We start from the raw sequence: 23,597 nt of genomic DNA on the forward strand, positions 1-23,597 counted from the left end.
CCCATAGCAAGTGGACCGCAGCAGTTCAAAAAAACAGCTCACTACCACCTTCTCAAGGGCAACTGAGAATGGGCCATACATGTTGGCCAGCTCGCCAGCCAGCAATGCCATGTTCCACAAATGAACATAAAAAGATAATGAGGGGAAAGTTAAAACTTGAGAGTTAACTAGTAAGGTATGGAAACAGATCTTCTACACTTTTCTTTAAAGGAAAGAGTGGCTCTTGGTAATGAACATTGAAGTTTCCACCCAAAGTATAATGTCTGCTCCTGTTACTTTCAGTTCTTTTTCCTGGTGTTATTCACTTTAGGAGAATACTGGTTTATCAACTTGTGGGCTGGTGATCAGTGGGTGGTTTAGTTTATCAATGTTTGATATGAAACTGATACCCGAGCCCCAATTAGTTTTGAGCACAGTTCTCTCCCAACTTTGCTTCTCCAGAGATGGTGTTTGTGGTGTGGGACATTGCCAGTTGAGTATGCTTGTGCCAGACTCTTGCCTGTGTAGTTGTGGGGCTGCCATCCAAATTGTGGCACAAGCTTCCACTTGTTGGAAAGGAAGACTTTGCAGAATTGGCAGTGCTGGTTTGCCAAAGTCAGTGCAAATTGGGCATTTGGTTTCATTCCATTTGATTTTTCTGTACTTGTTTCATACAATGAGTGGCTTGCTAGACCATTTAAGACTTAGCCACATTGCTGGATTTGAAGCACAGTTGGGCTTGATCGGGTATGTACATCACACTTCCTTCTGTGAAGGATACCAGGTCACCAGATGCATTTATTGATAGTCAGTGATGCTGTAGCTAAATTGCAGACATTTTAAATTATTGTATTTAATTATTTTATTTGAACTCTAATATCTATGGCGAAATTTGTCTCCAGGACATTAACCTGTAAGTTACTTGTCCAGTGATATTACCACTGTACCAATGTTTCCAGCTATCCTTAAGTATTTAATTGGCAGGGCTGATAAAGGCTAATTGTTGCAGTTAATTTCTGTTTTCAGAAAAGTATTCGATAAGATGTCACATTAAAGGTTATCACACTAGATAAGAACTAATGGTATTGAAAGTAATATGTTAGCATGGACAGAGAATTGGATAAGAATAGACAATGGGATTGGGATGAATAGGTTATTTTAAAACTGGCAAGCAACAACCAGTCGGTTGCAGTAAAGATCAGTGCATGGACTTGAGTTATTTGTACTGTATGTTATTGATTTGATAGCGAGACCAAGTGCATTGAACCAAATTTACTGGCAATATTAAAATAACTAGGAAACAAGGTGCAAGCAGGGAACAAAATGTCTGTTGAGGGATATTGATTGTATTTGGCTAAGAATTTGGCAGCTGTGGACAAGTGAGAGGTCACCCACTTAGGTAGAATGGAAAAGCAGAGGCTGTGTGTATTTTGAGGGACAAAAGCTATCTGGTGGATCCTTGTATGTGAGTCACAAAAGTTTCCATGTGGGCACAGTAAAAATTGGGAAGGAAAGTACAATGTTGGTCCTTGTACTCCTCCTCCTTACAATAAAATTATTTCTGCTGCATATACACAGGGCATTGTTGAAAGGACACTTGATTTACTGTGTACAGTTTGCTCTTCTTCCAGGGGACACAATCTACTTGCATTGGGAACAGTTCAGAGACTTTTCATTAGGTTGCTACCGAGGATAAAGACATTCACTTTGGTTGAAAGGTGGATTTGATTGAGTCTGTACAATTGGAGTTTAGAAGCATGGGAAGTTATTTTATTGAAACATGTGACATGTTGATGGGCTCTAACTGGGTGGATGTTGAGGTGCTACATTTTGTGACAGGGACAGAGAAATTGCTTTGGTCTTTCAAGTGCTGAATTGACAAAATTTGTGATTACCTGGTACTGTTCATTGGATAAACAATCTTCTCATTTGAGTGATGCTGGTGAGATAGTACTGAATGTTATCAGTGTACATGTAAATACTGATGTGTTTTTCGTTGATGTTGCCCAGGGTTATATGTGTGCATGACAGTTCTGAGGCTGAATTGAATCGCCTTTATTGTCACGTGCACCCGAATGAATGTGGTGAAAGTTTGTGATGTTGCCTCTCTGTGTCATCTTAGGTGCAGAGTATAGGTGGGTTGATCCTTGGGGGGTGGGCGGGATATCAGAGGTAATTGTGCCCAGATGACACATGAGGCTATTTGCAAGGATTTCTCTGGCTATAAATTATAAGGTAAGCATGGAGAAAGGAAAATATATTCCCACCAAACTAGGTAATTCTGGATAAATATGAGAGGAGCATGTTGTGATCTATGTTTGTAAGGAAATGGTTCTTAAAGGCTTAATGTTGGTGATGAATTAAGCACCACCCAATCTGGCAATTAGACCAATATCTACGGGTCTCTTAATAGTCTTCATAAAAATGTCAATAATTTGCGCTAGATTGCTATCATACAATAAATTACATCATGTTAAGACAAGAGTATCTTCTTGTTAGGTCTCAGTATTGATTGATACTTTGCTATTGTAAACCATTGACCTAGCCAAGGAAAAATAGTAGGGAGGAATGCTTCTCCCAAAAGGAAACACATGGTGATCAGCAGTGGGTATCATTAGTCAATATCATAGTGTACGATGGTGAAAAGATCCATGGTCAAGGGAGTTTGTGGAGATTGTTTTCACCTGAAGTTGGAATGGGATTCCGGAAAAACACAACTTCAACAGAAACATGTTTAAGTAAAGCTTTGGAAAGCAACGTTGAAACTGGCGTTAGGTTCCGTATTTCCTTGGAAGAGAAACAAAATTTAAACACTGTACCTTCTTTAAGCTTTAAACTGCCAAGTTCGTTCATTGGTGAAGAAATAAAAGTTTAAAAAATAGAATTTTTTGTTTTTATTACAAATGTGGCACAGCACTCATCTTTGTGGTGCAGTACTTTTAGCTTGAGCAGGCTTCATCTAATGCTGAGAGTTGGTCAGTGGAGCTGGGCTACCTGCACTGACTGACTTCAGCCACTAGATGGAACCCAGGACCTCAGTTTAAATTTGAGAGAGACCAGCAATCCATGGCCGTGGTGAAGAGAAAAACAAACCTGGACCCTAAAGGTTAAAATAGGTCATGGGAGATTAGGCTGGGAGGCCAACTGGAAGATAAACCCATGATAAAGCAAACCAAAAATTAAAGTAGTCGTAGTCTTGCCAGACCATGGTGAGAGAGAGATCTGGTGGTGGTCTAACCTGAGGGTTACCACACCTCAGGTGAGGGGGAAAAGTTGAGAAGGAGAAACCTTCATGGTAACCTCAGCCACTGCAGGAATTGAACCTATCCTGTTTGTGTCACTCTGCATCTCAATATAGTCATCTAGCCAACTGAGCCAAAGGCCAAGGGAAAGGTAAGACCCCACGCCCATGGTAAAAACAAAAGAAGCATGTGTAAGGGATATAGATAGTACAATATTGGATGCTGATTAGTGCTAACAGCTAGTGTCAACAATTCATGCAAATAACAATTAAACAGTTAGGGCAACACAAAGCTGAAGAAGAGGGCCTCCAAGAATAAACAGGAGTAAAAGTGGAATGATGCTGAATGACAGCCACTCATTCATACCCTTTCAGATATTCAGCATCTGCAAGTGCTTGAACAAGCAAGCAGTTAGCAGGAATGAATGGAAAGACCAATAGGGGAGAAACATCACTCCAACCTAAAGCCTTTGCCTCTTCTGTAGTCCGTACCAAATATAAAGTAATGTTGGGTAGAAAGACCTTAAAAAGGGCTATGTTCACCAGGTTCCACTAGGAAGCAAAACTGGAGCAGTGCTTCTGATTAGAACATTGGCTCAGCAGCGAATGCATCAGAGCTCTGAGTAAGGTTAAAAATCTATATTGGACATATATAAACTTCAACTAAAAGGCGTAAAAGCAAACTGAGGAGGCTTGAACTAAAGAAAGCGATACTTAGTTTACAGCAAGCATTGGTGTCATACTGAGCAGACAACAGTGCGCAGTATGGGGAGGAATCAGGGGTCATGGAAGTGCTTTGTACAAAGGTCACAGCACTAGCAATGTCACAAAGCAGAATGAAGGAGATAATATGGACTATTTAAAAGCTAAAACAGACAGTGTGAAACTGAAGAAGGCAGTAGACTTTTGAGGTCATGAAATCAGCAGGATTTGATAATTTTAAACTGAGATTCTGGCAGGAAGATTTCTTTTAAGGCAGCAGGCACTGGGTTTTATTTAGAAAGTTGCGGTAAAGGATACGCTTTGACTGTGAATGGTTTGGAGATCAGCCATCTTGCTCACAAGAAGGCAGGAAACCTCCTATATAGCCACAGGAGGTGGAAACCTGCATTTTTAACTTCAAAAATGCAAGAAGGCCTCAAGTAAGGAGTAAAAATATACAAATTGCTATTTAATACTTTGACAGCTTTAATAAAAAGAAAACAATACAGCGTTGTTATAGTCATGTACATTTTAAAAACATTAGACATGGAAGATAACACAAATAGGTTTACTATTTGCAGAAGTCTTCAAGGAAAAGAGAATGCAATAACTTTGAGAACCTGCAAAATTTAAATGCTTTCAAATAACTAAGAATAATTACATTAGGATGACAGGACGTGAGAAATTCAAGATTTGCTTTCAGAGCTGGGTAAAATGGAAGTCTAATTTTCTTCAAGATGTCAGACCATTCTAAAGGTACAGAATGCTTATTACCTAAACATTACCATCATAAGCTGAACAAATAAATATACCAATGTATTCAATCAAATCTACAGCTGATGACATTTTAAAACATGGAAGATGATGCAATACTTTAACTTCCTCAAACTTTTGACATGCACTCACTTCAATTTGAGAATGAGTAAACTTCTTGAAAGATCAAGATTGAACAGAAGAGTTCAGCATCCAAGTGCAAATGTAGATAATTCCATTGATTTCTACAGGTTAATGGAAAACTGTGACTACGGAGCTTTGAGTCTTGTTATTAGTTTATGTTTTAATGCGTTTTCATCGGATTTAACATTCTCCAAATAAGATTTAACGTTGGGAAGGAGCTATTCATTTTCTGCTGGAAGCAGAAACCAGGAAGCCATTCAAACAGATCCTGAGGAGGAGAATTGCAACAGAAACTATCCACTTACAAGGTAGAAAGGCACTCATGACAAGCCAACAGAAATATTAGGCCAAATGGATACTTGGAGCCATTGTCAGCACTGTGAAACAGAAAAGCCTCACCGATGGCAATATAATGCTACATCTGTAAAATTATTGGTCACTTAAAGGAGCTGCAGGGATCTGATGACAATTACAGTACAGCAAGAGTGAAGTGCCCACACAGAAAATATGTTAATGTGATGGTACCTCCTGCATTGGGAAAATTCCTAGGGGGAAATTCAGGTTTCGCAGAACCTAATGTTATGTCAATGGACGTCTCATTTAGTTTTAAGCTTGATGCAAACGTGAGCGTCTGTGTCTTATCAGATCTGATGTTATGGTTGGATAAACAGAAGCTACAGTCTGTGGAGATGAAATTGTGTGGTCCAGCTGGCATAACTCTAGATTAAAGCTTTGCTACAAGCAACTTGTGTGTGTCAGATAGTAGATAATTTATTAATTATCAGGAAACCTTAATCTTGAAGAATTTGTTTTGCTGTCAGATTGAAGAAGTTGAACAGCAAGGGATCAGAAATCCCTTTGAGATGGGCTACCCTAAATTTGTTTGTTTGTTTAAGGGACACTCAGTATCTATAGCATCACATTAAAGTAGCATGCGAAACTATTGTGTTTCTACATACCCAGGAAGATTCCACATCTCTTAATGAATCATGTTCAGAAGCAATTAGAGAAAATGACTAGGATGAGTTCATCTTCCCTAATGAGAAGACCAAGTGTTAGGCATGATTAGTATGTAAACCTAACGAATCTTTATCAATATGTGTGTTGACAGTGAGTTTTAAGAAGATTTGTAGCTCAGGTTGAGATTCTGGATGTGAGTTTGCTCGCTGAGCTGGAAGATTTGTTTTCAGATGTTTCGTCACCATTCTAGGTAACATCAGTGAGCCTCCGATGAAGCGCTGGTGTTATGTCCCGCTTTCTATTTATCTGTTTAGGTTTCTTGAGTTGGTGGTGTCATTTCCTGTGGTGGTGTCATTTCCTATTCTTTTTCTCAGAGGGTGGGAGATGGGCTCCAAAGCAATGTGTTTGTTGATGGAGTTCCGGTTGGAATGCCATGCTTCCTCGGAATTCTCGCGCGTGTCTCTGTTTGGCTTGTCCTAGGATGGATGTGTTGTCCCAATCAAAGTGGTGTCCTTTCTCATCTGTATGTAAGGATACTAGTGATAGTGGGTCATGTCGTTTTGTGGCTAGTTGATGTTCGTGTATCCTGGTGGCTAGCTTTCTGCTAGAATACATGAACATCAACTAGCCACAAAAAGACATGATCCACTAGCACTAGTATCCTTACATACAAATGAGGAAGGACACCACTTTGATTGGGACAACACATTCATCCTAGGACAAGCCAAACAGAGACACGCACGAGAATTCCTGGAAGCATGGCATTCCAACCGGAACTCCATCAACAAACACATTGATTTGGAGCCTATCTACCACCCTCTGAGAAAAAGAACAGGAAATGACATCACCAACCCAAGGAAACCTAAACAAATAAATAGAAAGCAGGACACAACACCAGCACTTCATCGGAGGCTCACTGATGATGTTACCTAGAATGGTGACAAAATGTCCGAAAATGAACCTCGCAGCTCAGCGAGCAAACTCATATCCAGATGTGTGTTGACCTAAGACGGATCAACAAGATGGCAGCCAGTGAAATCCATCTTATATCAACAGTAAATAGTAGTTTAACCACATTGAGTCAATTACTTTTACCAATGTTAGCAGTGGATTCTGGTAGGTGTTATTAGATGAGTGGTCAAGAACACTTGCTACCTTTCTCGCTCCATTTGGAAGATCTTGCTTCAACAGACTGCCTTTTGGGATTGCCGCAATCAGAAATTTTGCAACGGATTTTGCCTAGTATTCTACAAGGCTTAGAACAACGTTGTATGCCACATTGCTGTCATATTGATGTATTCTGGGACACAGTCATGAAACATGACCCAGTGGGCCTGTGCAGTTTTAAAACACCTGCAGACAGAAGGACTTACTCTCGATGATAAGTGTCAGTCTTCTAAGGAAAATATTTTGTGCTTGGGACAGATTGTCATTAAGGATGAAATAATGCCAAAAGCTATTAAGCAGTTTCCTATTTTGAAATCAGATTGTAGCTTGCACAGATTTTTAGGCATTTATCATATTTGGCAATGGCTACTGAGCCCTTGAGGTAACTCCTTGATTTGGGACTCTCATCAAGAAATGCTTTCCAAAATGTTAAAGTCCTGCTGACAGTCACAGATGACACCCTACAAACAGTCCTTTCCAACCATCATAAGTACTGAAATTTCAACAATAGGTGTAAGGGTAGTACTGTTCTAGGAGCAACCAGATAGATGCCAGAAACTGGTGTATTATTCCTGCAGAGGACTGTCAGACACAAGTATGTTAAAGTAGTGGTAGAAAATGAGGCTGTTGTGGACATGAGCATCCAAGAGATTTTTAGTTTAGATCCTTGGTGGTCTGAAACCGCTTCTCGGAATAGGCCATAAATCTTTGTTCTTTCTATAGGATGGGTAAGAGTTGGCAAGGATGCTTCCATAGAGAATTTTTGATGTCTTGTGAAGTTTTCTGATGAGATGAAATTTGTGCAGGGGAAATTACAAACAATAATGGATTCCCTCTCCAGAGTGATGATTGACAGCCTTCTAACAAATGGTGAGGAATTTGGTGAAATTGAATTGTGTGCTCAGGCCATAGTCATACAGTGGCCAACAATCCAAAGGAGGCTCAACTTAATATGATAGAAACAAAGGAAAAACAAGGATGAATTGTCATTTCATGGTATTGTTGCAGTAGTAAAGTGCTTGTGGATTGGAGGGTAGGACATGAGAAGTTGTTTGTAAAATGATGGGGGTGTGTGTGGGTCCCTTTAAAAGATGATGTATCTTTTCTAGGCTTGGAAATTGGGGGGGGGAAATGCCTGCAGGCAGCAGCAGATGCATGTAGCTCTTGAAATTGAAATATTGTATCAAAAAGCTATACTGTTAGCAGGCAAAGCAACACTTTTACCAAGCCAACAGGTTTTTGAATTTAGCCAAATAATTTAAACCAAGCTGTACATACCAAAGCCCAATTAAGTGTCAAAACCATGATATTTAAAATGTTAGACCAATCCTATTGTAAGAAATTAATAGGTCATCAAGGGTATAAAAGAAGAGGGCATTTGAAAATCGCTCAGAGCGCAAACTGGCATCTGTTAAGGGAACAGCTCTCAACAGCCATCGCCTTTACAGAGAGAGCAGATCACTTACTTCAGAAAACTCTAAGCACCATCAAATTTGATGTATTACAACATTCTTAACTAATATTCCTGACACAAGAATTCAATGGAGGAAGGCATTCCTGACTGGAGCACAGCAGAGAAGGCAAAAAAAAATTCCAGAAGATTTTATCCTGGCTGTAATTTTGAGAGTAAGTTGTTTTTTTTTTCAAAATTTTTTCATTTGTTTTATATAAGTGGGACTTGTCTTTATTGGAATAGCATACTATTAGAATTTTGTTTTATTCAGGAATAGTTAAGGGGTAATCATTTTGGTTTGTTAAAAGTTCTGCTAATTTGTTAACTGTTACAGTTAAATAAATAAATTGTTACTTGTTGAGAGTAGAGTGACTATCAGGAGTTCATTTTATTTCACCTTTTCTTGATAACCTGCCTCCCACCTCCGAATGTGTGTTATCACTTTTCACACTTGCTGTAATAGATTGAGTGAGATGAGCTTCTCTGAGTGATTTGGTTTTAATTATTAGAGAGGCATCGTTCCTTGCTTCATAACTGTGTTGTGTCAAAACTTGACCAGACCAAAGGCTTGATTATGAAAACCTATTTTGAACATTGAGTATTTGAAAATTGGAGAAAACTTCTGGCTTTTAATGAAAAATTGTTTGGTCCAGCTTTACTGCAGCAAGATATCTGAAGAAAGAAAGTGAGGGTTGCTGGGGTTTGTTAAATATAGAGCCAGTGTTCAATTATTTATGTAGTGACCAGGAGATCTCAAAGGAAATTGAAATCCTTGCAACTGATTCTGAACGTTGAACTCTTCACAGCCCTAAGCAGAGAGAACCACTGTCTGCCCACTAATTCCTCACCAGACCATGGGAGCATAGCTAATTACGTTTGACAGATGGTCTTATTGATGTTGAATGTTTTTCTCAATTGATAGAGGTGAAAATCTTCTATACCATGACCAAAGAGGCAATGTCAGGGTCTTGCATGAAATATTCATTGTGTTTCTTTGATATGGTTGCCTTAGACAATGAATCACAGCTTGCTGTTGAGATTTTCCACCAGTTTTGGACTTGAGCAAGCTTACCACAATAATATCAGTTGAGTGGGAATTTCAGCATGGGGCCCAACAGCTAAATCTTGTTTAAAGTAAAGTAAAAAGTAACATTTAGAACATTACAGCACAGTACAGGCCCTTCGGCCCTCAATGTTGTGCCGACCTGTCATACCGATCTCAAGCCCATCTAACCTACACTATTCCATGTACGTCCATTTATATAGCCTTTCTCACTCAATAGTCCAGCTGACCAGTGTAGACTATCATCTTTATGGCTGATGGATAGAAAACTGTAAAACCCTGCAGCCTCTCCTACCAAAGAAGCTGGCTCCATATTTTGGTCCACGGGACTTTGAGGAGGAGCTATTTTGCCAGAATCTTGGGCCTACCTACTATGATGGGCACCACCATGTCTATAATGGTTGCGATATTTGGGCCAAGGAAAACAGAAATGGACAAAAGACCTTAACAGGAATGGTTTGGTGGTTCAGGAGAACAATAGCTGTCATAACTTGAACATAGCTGAGAAAGTTGCATCACTGGAAACTAAATAGGCCTTGAGACCCAGTCAAAAGAAAGATGATAGTGCCATCCTTCTGTCCACAAATACCATATAATCAACTGTGTCAGAGGCTATTAGCTGGATCAAAAAAAGATGAGGAATTGGAAAATGGGGGAAGACAGTAAGTTGATTGGAGTGGTCAATGATTCTGATTGCTTTTTGTTGACTAAATACAATCAAATTTTGAAATTGAAAGTGGATGAAATGGGGGAGAGGGGCAACTGAAATGTATTAAATTTCTTAAATGTTTCTAACTTTCTGGTCTACCCACAATCTAGTGTTGAAAGGTATTTAACTTTCCTTCGTCTATAAAGGAGTGTTAACTAACACAAGCCATAATGTTACAATGCTACGCGGATGAATTTAACTTAATTTTAAAACAGTTTCTCCTAAAAAAAAAAATTGCTTCCTTTGTTACTCGAAGATGCTGAATGAAGCCAGGGAATTATGAAATGATAATTTTTATATTGTACCAAAATACTTAACAGTGGCAGAATGAAAACCCATGAAAATGTCATTGACGTTTATGAGTTACAAAGAGGATGGTGTTGCCTCGGTAACAGACTACATTGCGGTGAGAATCTTCATTTCAGGCACTGTTCGAGGCGTTGGAAGCATATCGCCAATATAAAATGATGCATGATTTATAATCTGTCAGTTGTTGTGTGCTGAAAGGTAAATTCACTCGCAAAGTGTACTCTCAAGAATAGTGTTCAGTGAAAGAGCTCGATAATGACAGATTACAGATGTTCTTTCCATCCCTGAGAACACTCAAAAAAAAATCACCAGCCTTTTTGTCTGAAATCACCAAAACAAAAATGACATCTTACATTGTCCTGTAAGAGTTCCCTTGAAAGTCTGTAATCACATTTGTGTACACACAGGAGTTAAAATGGCTTGTAAAAATGAACTAAAAATAACGAACTCGGATCAAAGCCATCTCCAATATCACTTGCTTCATATAACATTCATCTGCCGGAAACCTGGTTAGACCTTTATTTATAGCTACACTTCTAAATTGAACCAATTTTATTTTGTGTTTTAATAATATAGAAACAGAAATGCTGTTCAACGTTGTTTGCATGCTACATTTTGACATCTTTCAGCTGCTTTTCTTCAGGGCATGATCCTTGTGTTAAAGTCCAGTACTAATCTTAACAGAGTTTGCAGGGTTAGTGGGAGACAGCGTGATTAGCGTCAGTAGACAGGCACAAGAGCCACTGAAATTGGTAAATGTGAGTCAGTGGTAACAAGCATGCTTGATTCAGAAGGTTGTGGGTTCAAACCCTGCTCCAGTCTTGAATTCATTATCTCAGCTGATGATTTAGCTTAATGCTGAGTGAGGGCTGCACTGTAGGAGGTGCTGTCTTTTGGATGAGATGTTAGATGAAGGCACCATCTGCTCTCTCAGTTGGCTGTAAAAGATTCCATGGAATTTTTCAAAGTGGAGTGGGAAAGTTAGTATGTTTTACTGGGTAATATTTATTCTCAGTCAACACCCAAGGACAATGATCTTATTTGTCATTTATTTCATTTTAGGTTTGTATGATTGCTTTACCCTGAGAGACAGTTGCAGGGTCATGCTGAGTTCCTAGTTCATGAGTACTGGCAGCCCTAGACAAAGGATCAATTCTTGTAAGCATGTAAACAGAGACTATTGACTAGTTATATCTCTCACATGGGCAGTAACGTTGAAAGTGATCCCTGTCCTGGCCTGTGTATTATGAAATGTAAATAATAATTCAACTTGGAATTTGACTTCTCTGTTGAAAGAAGTAAAATCCGACATGGGGTGATGGAAAGATAAAAGTAAATCTAATTGAGAGTTTTTGTAGCAGTATCTGGTTAACATGTGGGTTGAACACCCCGTTAAAGTGCTGCAGTTGAGGCCATTCAAGTAACTGTTGTCTTTTAACCTAAATTGAATGTAAACATTTTTATTTTACGCGTCATATCCTATGAAGTACATGGTTTGATTTATTAGTCTTGAGACTAGCTCAGATAACTGGGCCTCACTGATTCTGATCTCACTGTGTTGCTGTTCAAAACATTACTATTTTGATTCAAGCGTAATAATCAATGTTCTCTGATAGTTTAGGATATCTATACAGAGTAGTTTCTGGAATCAAGAGTATAAACATCTTGTGAGCGATGCTGTACTGAATTGTATGGGAACTGCAGCACAGCTGTGTACAGTGTCTGGAGGTGAGTTTGCTTGCTGAGCTGGAAGGTTCGTTTTCAGACGTTTCGTCACCATTCTAGGTAACATCATCAGTGAGCCTCCGATGAAGCACTGGTGTTATGTCCCGCTTTCTATTTATCTGGTTAGGTTTCCTTGGGTTGGTGATGTCATTTTCCTGTTCTTTTTCTCAGAGGATGGTAGATTGATTTGGAGCCAATGTGTTTGTTGATGGAGTTCCGGTTGGAATGCCATGCTTCTAGGAATTAGCGCTTCGTTGGAGGCTCACTGATGATGTTACCTAGAGTGGTGACGAAACTTCTGAAAACGAACCTTCCAGCTCAGCGAGCAAACTCACATCCAGAAACTCAACCTGTGTACAGTGTGTTAAGCATCCAAAAACATGTCTTTGTACAGATGAATGCAGCCCAGTGAATATGATTACAGCTCGGTATTCTCTGGAAACAGACTATGCATTACCGAACCAGCTTTGCCATATAGTGTCTTCTGGCACAGAAACAAACCTTTGGCCCAACTTGTCCGTGCCAATGAGACATCCCAATCTGACCTCGTCCCACCCATCCAGATGCCTTTAAAAACCTTGTAATTGTGCCTACCACCTCCACTCCCTCTGGCAGCTCGTTCTAAACCTGTGGCCTGTAGTTCTGGACTCCCCATCCGAAGAAATATGTTTCCCACTTTTAATTGCCAGTTGTATTGAAAATATAAAATTCTTGGTTTTTTTTGTCTTGAATTGAGCGTAAATACAGTAAATCTGAGAAAAAGTGACTCCCAGGGTAGAGCGAATTTGTAATTCTGCTTTTTCCTCATTTTCATGCATTGTAACCCTCCTTCACTATAAACAGGGTCAAGTGACAATGCTTGCCAAAGCAACCTCTCAGTGCTCTCAGCAAACCGTCATGGCTTTTGAGCCATATTTACTATAAAATAGATTTCAAAGTGGTAGGTAAACTGCCATGTTTGGGTTATTCTGTCAGGAACATTTGAAAATTGCCAGACCAGTTTATACTCCATTCAAGCAAGAAGTTGAATAATGCTGTTTTATAATTCTGCCAAAAGTTATCAGGACAGCTTGTTTGGGAATTTTGGAAATAGATTTCAAAAGTAACACTTTCTGAATGGTACGACATACTGTGGAAGTTATTTATTTGAAGAGGGCTGTGGGGCAAAAATATCCCTTCAATGAACTGCTGTGTTAGCTGCTTTAATAGCTTAATGTATATAGTGTTGTCTTGTGAGATACCGAACTATACAGATGTAGAGAGAGTCTGATAAACTCACTACGTTGGTGCTTGAGATGGCAAAATTGGCATGGTGCCCCTAAACTGGAACAGTGGCATTTTGATTTCAGATGTGATGTCCTGTCACCCATGTTCAGATATCTAATGAGGTCAGAATTGAGCCTTGCTGTAAAGCTCTCTCCCATTGCATAACCCGTTACAATGAAAAGTAAATACTTGGGGAGGGTGTCATCTGGTTAATGGTACCTTGCTTTTAGAAAAAGGATACAAGACATTATAAAAAATTCATTTCATGTGAAAAGAAAACAAAGAACAGTGGTGCTAGTGATCTGAAACACACGTTCCTCAAAACAACACATCAGCTTCCACTTGGACTCATACAACTTTCAGGAATCAATATAGAGTTTAATAATTTTAGAGCATGAACACCTCCTTCCATATATGCTTCTCATCTCCACATCCTGGAGTCATGACATGGGTTGTTTTCAGCACAACCAACCCATTTTCACCTCCCCTCAGCCCCCATTATCACATTTAACTTCCCTTCTTTGCTGACCTTAATGTCAACAATCCCCTGGTCTGCCTCATTTTTGTTTTGCTGTCAGCGTCTGTCTTCACACACCTGTTCAATCCTCTTCCTTTCTACCCCACCAATCCATCATTAGCATAAATGCCAACTTTTCCTAGCTGCAATCTGTTGTGAAGAAGGATCACTGGACTCAAATTTACTCTGCTTTCTCTCCACAGATACGGCCAGAACTGAGTTTCTCCACCATTTTTCTTTTGTGTTTTTCATTTCAGATTCCATTCAAATAAAGCTTTACATGTGGGTCTTATATTGCATGATGTGTTTACGTTTGTGTGGTGCTTAAAAAAAAATCCTGTAACATTTCAAATAAAGTTAAAGGAAGACATGTTCAAAATGTTGGGTCTTTATACCAGGACCTGGAGTTCAGTTTCTGGTGTTTATAGTGGCACAACGTTTGACCTTGGCTGCAATACTTCAAACTAAATTAAGTATTCTGTGTGTACGATTGATTCAGAATGGGGGTAATTTTAATGTAACTTGCACGGTATGTCTTTACTTTTGTGATAATTTCTAAGTTTTAATTCAGATGGAAGATCTTTGACAAAATCAAAGGAATAAACAACTATTCACACAATTATGAAAGATGGCAATAACCTTTTCAGTCCCACCTCTAATATAAGCTCATTTTAGTAACACAAGACCCACATCCCCCTTTCCTAAACATCATTCTGGGTTTACCAGAAAATTAATTATGCTGGTGTCCATAATGAGGAACGTCTTGTGCTTTTATCTTTGAATACATATTTTTCTCTTTCTGCCAACCCCCAAAAGTTATCAAACAACTTGTACGTCTCCTCTAATGTTTTTTCGAGTATTTTAAATGAAGTACAAATGAAAGGAGCTGTTCTAAATGCAAAACCTTTATACAAGCATAAACTTGAATTCTCATTTGACAAAGGGTTTGTGATCAAATACTGTGGACTAAGAATAACATTTCCTGCAGCCATTAAGGTATTCAGTAGAAGGAGCAGGCTTAGGCCATTTGGCCCATTGAGCACATCATTTAATAAGATTGTATCAAATCTAATTGTGGATTTAGAAGGATTTTCCTGCCAGTTGCCCACAACTCCTCCTTTGTATCAAAAATCTGTTCATTTCATCCTTAACCAGCATACTTTACTTATTGTGGAAGAAAGTTGCAAAAGTTAGCAACACTGAAGGAGAAATTCCTTCACATCTCTGTATTAAAGGGAGATCCCTTTTCTATAACTGTTCGCTCTGGTCTAGACTCTTGAAAATGAGAAACATTCTATTATGGCGTACTTTTGACTTTTCCATTCACCTGTTAAAACTCATTTTCTGCTTATTCTCCATCTGTCAAATTAAACCTACTGTTATCCTTTTGCAGTCTTCTTGTATTCTGCTCCTCAACTACATTCTTACCTAGGTTTTTAATGTTCACAAATTTGGTTGCAATACCCTTGGTCTGTATACTGAAGTTATTTCTATGGAATGCAAATTGTTGAGGCCCCAATAGCTGATCCCTGTCGAACTACAGGGAGGTACCATTTGCCAACCTGAAATGGCTTATTTATCCTGAGACTCTTTTTTTTCTGGCTCTCGCTGGTTCTCTCTGTAGTTAATATTTCACCCCAACACCACAAGCTATTGCAACCTTTAATGTTGCACCTTATCAAATGACTTTTGAAAATTAAAATACCTATCTGCACTTTCCCATTACCTTGTTATATCCTAAAGAACTTTAATAAATTATTTGAACATGATTTCCCTTTCGTATAATCTGGCAGAGTCCACGCAATTCATTTGATTTTCCAAGTATTCGGCAACCGTCTCCTGAATAATGGATTTTAGAAATTACTGCTCTTCTGTAATATATCAAGCTTTGAATACGTTGTAATTTCATTTTTTGGAGAGGGTAACAAAAAGTATACTTAAAGTAAAACACAGTCTGAAGTAAATTCAGTACTCGGTGGATTCAAGATTGGCTATGACTTTGTCTCCTAAGATAATCTTGATGAATGACTGTAACATCTTTTCAGTGTGTCCTTTCTGTTAATAATTCAGTTGATTTCCGTTTTTGCTATGGGTAATTCTGAGAGCTTTATTGAATGAGATGTTTGGAATCAATTTTTGATTTGCAGCAGGTGTTCAGGACAATGCAAGACTTGGCACTCACTGACAGATTGTATTTGTTGATTGTTATTCCATTAATGTGTTTTATTTTCAAAATAGTCTGACATGTTAAAATTTTATTTTTTAGATGGTGGGAGCGAGGAACAATCAGAACGGAGACAAACAAGTATAGATTTACGACAGAATCGGTCTGGACAAGGTAAGCACCCAAAATTTATCAATTTAGCAGAACTAGGGAACAGTGCAGGGCATTGCACAATAATGGAGTCCGAATTGGAGGTGCTACATTAAAATTTGGTAATGAATTCAAATTGAGCAGGGAGGAGGGTGATGGGATGCTATTATTCAGATAACCTGGAAATTAACAGACTTCCTGAACAGATATGTAAATAGCAAATTAATTTCAATATATTTCAATGTGCCGTGCTACACGAGGAGAGGGGGAATCTGAAAACATGTGGTCCTTGGATAATAGTCTAAATGGAATAGTGGTGCAGTGATACGGGCACAAATACACTAATGCTGCGTCTACTCAACATGTCTGGCAGCCACTGTGGAAAAAGAAGCACGGTTAATGTTTCAGGCTTGTGCTTGTCATCAGAACTGAAATAAGAAGTGTAACTCCCAATGAACGTTTACTGCGAAAAATCCATTGGCTTGGATCTTTCTTCCAACAGCAAAACTGTTTTACATTGCTAACTGAATTTTAAATTGTGTTCTAACTTTTTTCAATTGTTGAGACCTAGTAGCAATGCATTGTTAAAGGAGTCATGCTGCCTTAGGCATCGTGAAGTGTTTTACAGCTGATTTTTGATCTCATTCTACCTCCTAAACCACCTGCCCTCATACCCCTCCTACCATTATCCCTGGCTCTGATCATTGCCCCTCACTTCTCCAAATGTTTCCAGTGGCTGTGTGAATTTCACAGAACTGAAGATCCAGGGATGACTTGGTGTGGTCATGTTGGGGACGAACAGTGCTGAATAAATCAGGAGAAAATAACTAGATGAGCCCAAGCAAGGGGCTCAAGTGTCTCTGCTACTCATCCCATTGGGTGCTTACACAGGACCAGTTTTGGTGAGGTTGGAAGTTTGTGTTTCAGTGTAAGCCACTTTTCTGGAACCTAGAATTCCATTGCAGCTATGAGTTGTGCTGAACGTCATAGCTTTCACCTCTATTTGGATCATGGGTCATTAATTTGTTTCTCTATCTGCTGATGCTAAGTACTTCCTGGATTTTCTGTTGTGTTTGCAAAGACCAGAAACTACAGCATTTTGCTAGGCAAATGATCAGTTTGTTCAGAAAATTTTGATGAACAGAGTTTTGAAATGTCAACTTCTGTTTTTTTTCCCCTCTGACCAGTTTCAGGTACTTGTACATTTTATAAAAAACATACAGCAAATGCCTAAATGAATTCTGTTGTTACATATCCCCAGAATTGTTGCAAAGTGCCAAAGTAACTTTTGAGGCTGAAACATAGCACAATCTTTAAAGAAGGGCATTATGATTACAAGAGGCATTTGACTGTCAATTGTGAAATAACAAATAGATACAATAGTTGGTATTTTTAGTGCACAATGGAATACCGGAAAAAAATTGGTTTTGAAAACTTTTAATGGAGCTACGAGCAACTGCTGCTTGTCACCATGGTATGAAAGTCAAATATTGAAAGAATTTGGTGCACGAAGCCTCTAATTTATTAAAATCCTATGTTGTCTGCCTGCGGGGAGCCTATGTAAGTGTGAGCTCCACAGCATGATGCAACTCCTTACCTGTAAGCATCTAAAATTAGACAGCTCACCGCCCCCTAAAGAAATCACTGATGGGATTGCTGTACATGTCCTATTTTATTTGCTGAATATAAAGCTTGGGAATAGACATAGTACATTATTGTGTAATGAGAAACGGCCTAATAACTTCTATGTAGGATAACTGAATTAGGGCAATAAGGTTGATACCCATTGAAACAAGGCATAAAACAGGTCGAGAGAGACTGTGGAGAAGAATTTTAAAAGTAGCATACTTTAATCAACCCATACTTCCTTGAAGTATATTAACAAAATATTTGGTGCTGTAGTGAAACAGGAAGTATAGTTTGATTGTATGTTATTTTTATAATTCCTCCTTCACATAGTCTCTCTTCCTTTGTTCATTATTGTTCTTCCACCTGTTTTGTATCTTTGATATTACCCCATCATCCTTGCCTGTTCTCTGTTTAATGTCTGCACCCAGAGCAGATCTCTCTGGTCCCCCATGGCATTCTCTTTGTTCTGCTAATACTAGGCTAAAGCCAAAATGTTATAACAGCTCTGTCTATCTCCAATTATGCCTGAGGCAAGAGGTTGCAACCTTTTTCTAGTCCCAGTGGTTACATATTTGAATTTCACCATGTGAATGATATGGCCAATTGTGTAGACATTAGACTGTATCAGGTTTAAGTAATATGAGCAAGTCAGCTAGGCTTCTTTCGTCGGCACCAAATAATTGGTTTACTGCCAAAAACAAGCTGCCTCGAACAATGGAGAAAAGGTAATTGACGGTTTGTTTTATACTAATGTGTGTGCGCGCGCGAGCATATATGTGAATATATCTATTGTTACAGAGAGTTCCAACCCCTCTGATAATTAAAATGAAACACCCAGAGATGCTCGCCTTGCCTCATAATCTGCTAAATGAAATGAGGAAAAATGGTATAACCTGCCTTTCACTACCTAATCTGCTATAAAGTAAAGGTTAAAAGCAGTTATATCCTTTTGGTCACTCTATAAACAAGTAACAATTTATTTATCTAACTCTAAACAATAAACAAATTAATAGACCTACTAACAAACCAAACAATTCCCTCTTAATTAATTTGAATAAAACAAAACTCTAATGGCATGCTGTTCCAATAAATATAAATCCCACATATATAAGCCAAAGTAATAACAAATAAATTAAAACTTTGATTCTCAAAACTACAATCAGGATGTGTCTTCTGAAATGCTGTGCACCCTCTCTGCTGATCCTTAGCTAGGAGCGCATTTCTCTGTCGAACTCTGATGTTAGGAATATTAGCTAAAATGGCACATAATCGGAGAGCTTGAAGATTTCTGAGAGAGCCAGCGTTTTACTCTTCTGATGGCAGTTCACTCTCACTCTGATTTTCAGAAAACCCTCTTCTTATGTACCCTTGATGACTTGTCAATTTACTTATAGTTTTGGTCCCAAGTTGTCACTGCTATCAGATTTAAATTCAGAGATAATGGGAACTGCAGATGCTGGAGAATCTGAGATAACAAAGTGTGAAGCTGGATGAACACAGCAGGCCAAGCAGCATCTCGGGAAGCATCTAACTCTAAACAGTAAACAAATTAATAGACCTACTAACAACCAAACAATTCTCCCTTAACTAATTTGAATAAAACAACACTCAAATGATATGCTGTTCCAATAAATATAAATCCCACGAGCTCTCTGATGAAGGGTCTAGGCCAGAAACATCAGCTTTTGTGCTCCTGAGATGCTGCTTGCCCTGCCGTGTTCATCAAGCCTCACACTTTATCTCAGATTTAAGTTCAGTTGGTTTTCAGTCTGTAAGTGCCTAGTTTAAATTAATTAGCTGGTATTCAAGCTGGTTGCCTTAATGTCAAAACAAATCTAGGTTTCAATACCACAGCCAATTGATACATATGTTTCAATTTCAGAGCTGTCTGTACATCTGTAGCTGCTTGCAGACACATGTCTAAGTCTCCAAGCTTAGAAAAGCACATCATTTCTTAAAGACACTACACGCTCTTCTTTCCCCACCCCCCAAATTGTTTTTACAAACAAATTCCAAATTCCTGCCTTCCAATTCACAAGTACTCCACACAACTTTTCACAGTACTATCCTTTTAAAAAAGACATGTAACTATCACTTACCTACATTTATGAAGAAAGCATAAATTATGGATAGTTCCAAATGGTATTCTGATTCTGAAATTTTCTATGCACGCATGTAGCTGGCGCTGGGATGTTTTCTTGGAACAGTTGTAACTTTGGCTGAATTCCCTTTGCTCAAGGCATTGGGGCAGATTCCAAGAAAATCCTCTTCAATAACACTGAGTGGCACAGATGATTTTTAGCTGTCAGACTTAGCTGACAGGAGTGACAAAGCAAGAGAGAGAAATCAATAAACTGTTATCTCAGGCAGACCACAAATCCTCTCCCTTATCATTCAAAATTGCAGCTGTCTTAACCAACCACAATTGAGCCCAGTGACCATTCTTGACAGATTCTCCGACTATTTAATCTCTCTGTTACTTACAGGAGCAGTATTTTTGTTGCACCTACTGTATTTTCCTAAATAAAGTGTCCTTTATTTATAATTTTAGGACATGTTTATATAGGTTTCATGTTTTATTTTAAAACCAAATGTTTGGATCACATTCATAATTCACATGAAGTTGTAATGCCAAATAATTAGGAAAATGGGAACAAGTTAACATAGCAAAAGTTCCTTAGTTAGCAGTGATCAATGAACAGAAACGAGAGTCATTCGGCACAGTCATACAAACTTTGGCTCACCGTGTCTATGCTGACCAACACTCACTAAAGCTACACTAACCCCATTTCCCTCCACTTGTCCCATAGCCTACCATGCCCTAGTGTTTCAAATACTCATCAAATTATTTCTTAAATATTGCAAAAATACTTGCTTCCATCGTTGTCTCGGACAGCATTTCCACATTATTTCACCCAGAGAGTGGTAGATTTTTTTTCTTAGGTCTCCTCTAAGCCACTTACTCCTCCCCTTAAATTTATGGTCACTGGTCTGAGACACAGATGCTGTGGGGAAGAGATTCTTTTACAATCTACTCTGTCTATGCCTCTCTATGCTGCAAGGAAAACAAGCCCAGCCTATCCAGTCTCTCCTCATAACTGAGACTGTTCCTTCCAGGTAACTCCTGGATTCTCCCCTGCCACCATGTGCAGCCAGAACTGCGCACAGTCTTCCATTTGTGACCTGATCAATGTTTAATGAATTTGTAACAAGACTTTCTTGTTCTTATATTCTCTGTGCTGGCTAATTAAGGCAAACATCCAATGCACTTCCTTCATCACCCTGTCTACCTGCTTCCAGCCCTTTTGGAATCTGTGGACTTGTACACCAAGGTCACTTTGTTCCTCAGCACTCCTTGCAAACCTCCTATTTATTGTATACAGAGAACAACAAATGCTGGCGATCACCGGGTCAGTCAGCATCCATGGAGAGAGAGCCTACATGACTCTTCATCAGAGCTAAGGTGAAGTGAGGCAGGGGCAGCATTTATGTTATTGTGTGCGTCCTTCCCTTAGTAGACCTCCTAAAATGCATCACCTTGCACTATTCGGGATTAAATTCCATCTGTCATTGCTGTGCCCAACTTGCCCAGTTGATCAATATCAGACTGAGGCTATCCTCCTCCGTATCAACAGGATATTCCTCTAAGGAATCTGTGCCGACTATTCCTGATACATCCTTCACTTCCTAAGAATCAAAAAAAAGTTGCTGAAAAAGCTCAGCAGGTCTGGCAGCATCTGTGAAGGGGAAAACAGAATTAACATTTTGGGTCTGGTGACCCTTCCACAGAACCAACTGATTAATCCTGTTCTTCACAAACTTCCTGACAATTTCCTTGTCACTGACTTCAGACTAACTGGTGTATAATTATTGACCTATCCCTGTTGCCCTCCTTGAACAAATGAACCACATTATCTATCCTCCATTTATCTGGCAGGTCATCTGTGGCTGGCAAAGTATTAACTATCTCTATCAGAGTCCAAGCAGTCTCCTCTCTCACCCCCTAAATCAGGCAGGGATGTATCTCATCAGACTTGGAGGATTTATGGACCTGTATGCTCATTAAAACATCTAATACCTCCTCATTAATTCAGACATGTTGTAGTACCTTACAATCCCAACCAAGTCACCTGGCTACATTGTTTGTCTCCTTTGTGAATACAGGTGAGAAGTATTCATATGCAACCTCACCCACATCCATTGGCTCTATGCTCTGGTTGCCTGGCTGGTCTGTAATAGATCACACTTTTTCCCTGATAACCCTCTTGCTCTTAATATGCTTGTAAAAAAATGTGGGGTTTTCCTTGATCTCACCTGCCAAAGTTATTTTGTGGCCCCTGTTCACCCTCCTAATTATCTTTTTATGCAACCTCCTATGTTCACTATACTTTAAGGGCTGTTCCTATTTTTAATGCACTGTACCTGACTTATGCTTCCCAGGGTTCTTGGATTTGCTGCTTTTGCCCTTCACTCTGAGTGGGACATGCTAGCCCTCACTATGGTATTTTTAAAAGACTTACCTTGGAATGTTGAGTTGCCAGTTCTGTCCTCCATTCAACCATGTTTTAGCGATTGCACCAATATCACATCCCTACATAATGTAGGAGCAAAATACTGCCCCCTCCACATTTCACTTAAGGTCTGATGAAGAGTCATCTAGACTCAACATTGGCTTGTTTTCTCTCCATGGCTGCTGTCTGACCAACTGTGATCTCCAGCGTTTTTTAGTTTTCGGTCTTATGCCCACACGCTGATCAAAGGTTTGAATTCAAGACGACAAGATGTGGAGCTGGATGAACACAGCAGGCCAAGCAGCATCTTGGGACCAGGAAAGCTATCTTTCCTGCTTTCTGGAGCTTTCCTGGTCCCAAGATGCTGCTGGCCTGCTGTGTTCATTCTGCTCCACACCTTGTTGACTGATTCTCCAGCATCTGCAGTTCCTGTTATCTCTGCTACATTATCAATGGTTTGAATTCATCTGCTTTACCAGTCAAGCTCCTTTCATTGTATCTATTTCCGTGTACTTTTATAGACCTCCCGTGTGTCTTATCCTGCCCGTGACGTTTCTGCCTATTGGACTGTCTTAGCCTTCCTTCTACATCTTGCTCCCAGTTTTACGTTCCTCTGCCAAATCTCTTTAAAATGCCAAACAAGAATATTGAACCTGTTTTGGTTCAGTGCAGCTGGGCAAACTAGTACTAGTCTCACCTACTCCAGACCTTGTCCCAGTGATCCAAAATTCTAAAACCGTCCCTCCCTCTACCATCTCTTTGGCCACACGTGCATCTGGCCTGTCTTCCTATTCCTCTGAAGCATGTGGCCCTGGAAGTCATCCAGAGATTAAAACCATAGTCTTCCTCTTTAATCTACTACCTAATTCAGTTTTTACTGCAGGATCTAATTTCTTTTTATACCCGTACCGTTGGCACCAAAATGTGCCATGACTACTGGCTGTTCACCCTCCCCCTTCAGAATGCCTTGCTGCCTCTGAGACATCCCTCACCCTGGCACCAAGGAGGCAACATAGCATTGAAGAGTCTAGTCCGTTCCCTTTACAATTGAGTCCCACTAAAGTTCTGAGTCTTTTTCCTCACCTGCTGTGCAGCAGAGCCAACCGTGGTTCCACAAACATGGCTGTTGGTGCTTTCCCATTAGAGGCCGTACCC

At 39.4% G+C, this 23,597-nt stretch overlaps 1 protein-coding gene across 18 annotated transcripts in view; it reads left to right on the forward strand.

The window, feature by feature from the left end:
• The window catches only part of tanc2a (tetratricopeptide repeat, ankyrin repeat and coiled-coil containing 2a), a 778,741-nt gene that overhangs the window by 340,405 nt on the left and 414,739 nt on the right, over positions 1-23,597 (forward strand). For all 18 annotated transcript variants that reach the window (XM_059638827.1, XM_059638832.1, XM_059638830.1 and 15 more), the window contains one exon: positions 16,255-16,326. In XM_059638827.1, the coding sequence (XP_059494810.1) occupies positions 16,255-16,326 (72 nt within the window). The remainder of the gene's footprint in view (positions 1-16,254; positions 16,327-23,597) is intronic.

Source organism: Stegostoma tigrinum, chromosome 31, assembly GCF_030684315.1.
Source record: "Stegostoma tigrinum isolate sSteTig4 chromosome 31, sSteTig4.hap1, whole genome shotgun sequence".
Lineage (NCBI taxonomy): Eukaryota > Metazoa > Chordata > Chondrichthyes > Orectolobiformes > Stegostomatidae > Stegostoma > Stegostoma tigrinum.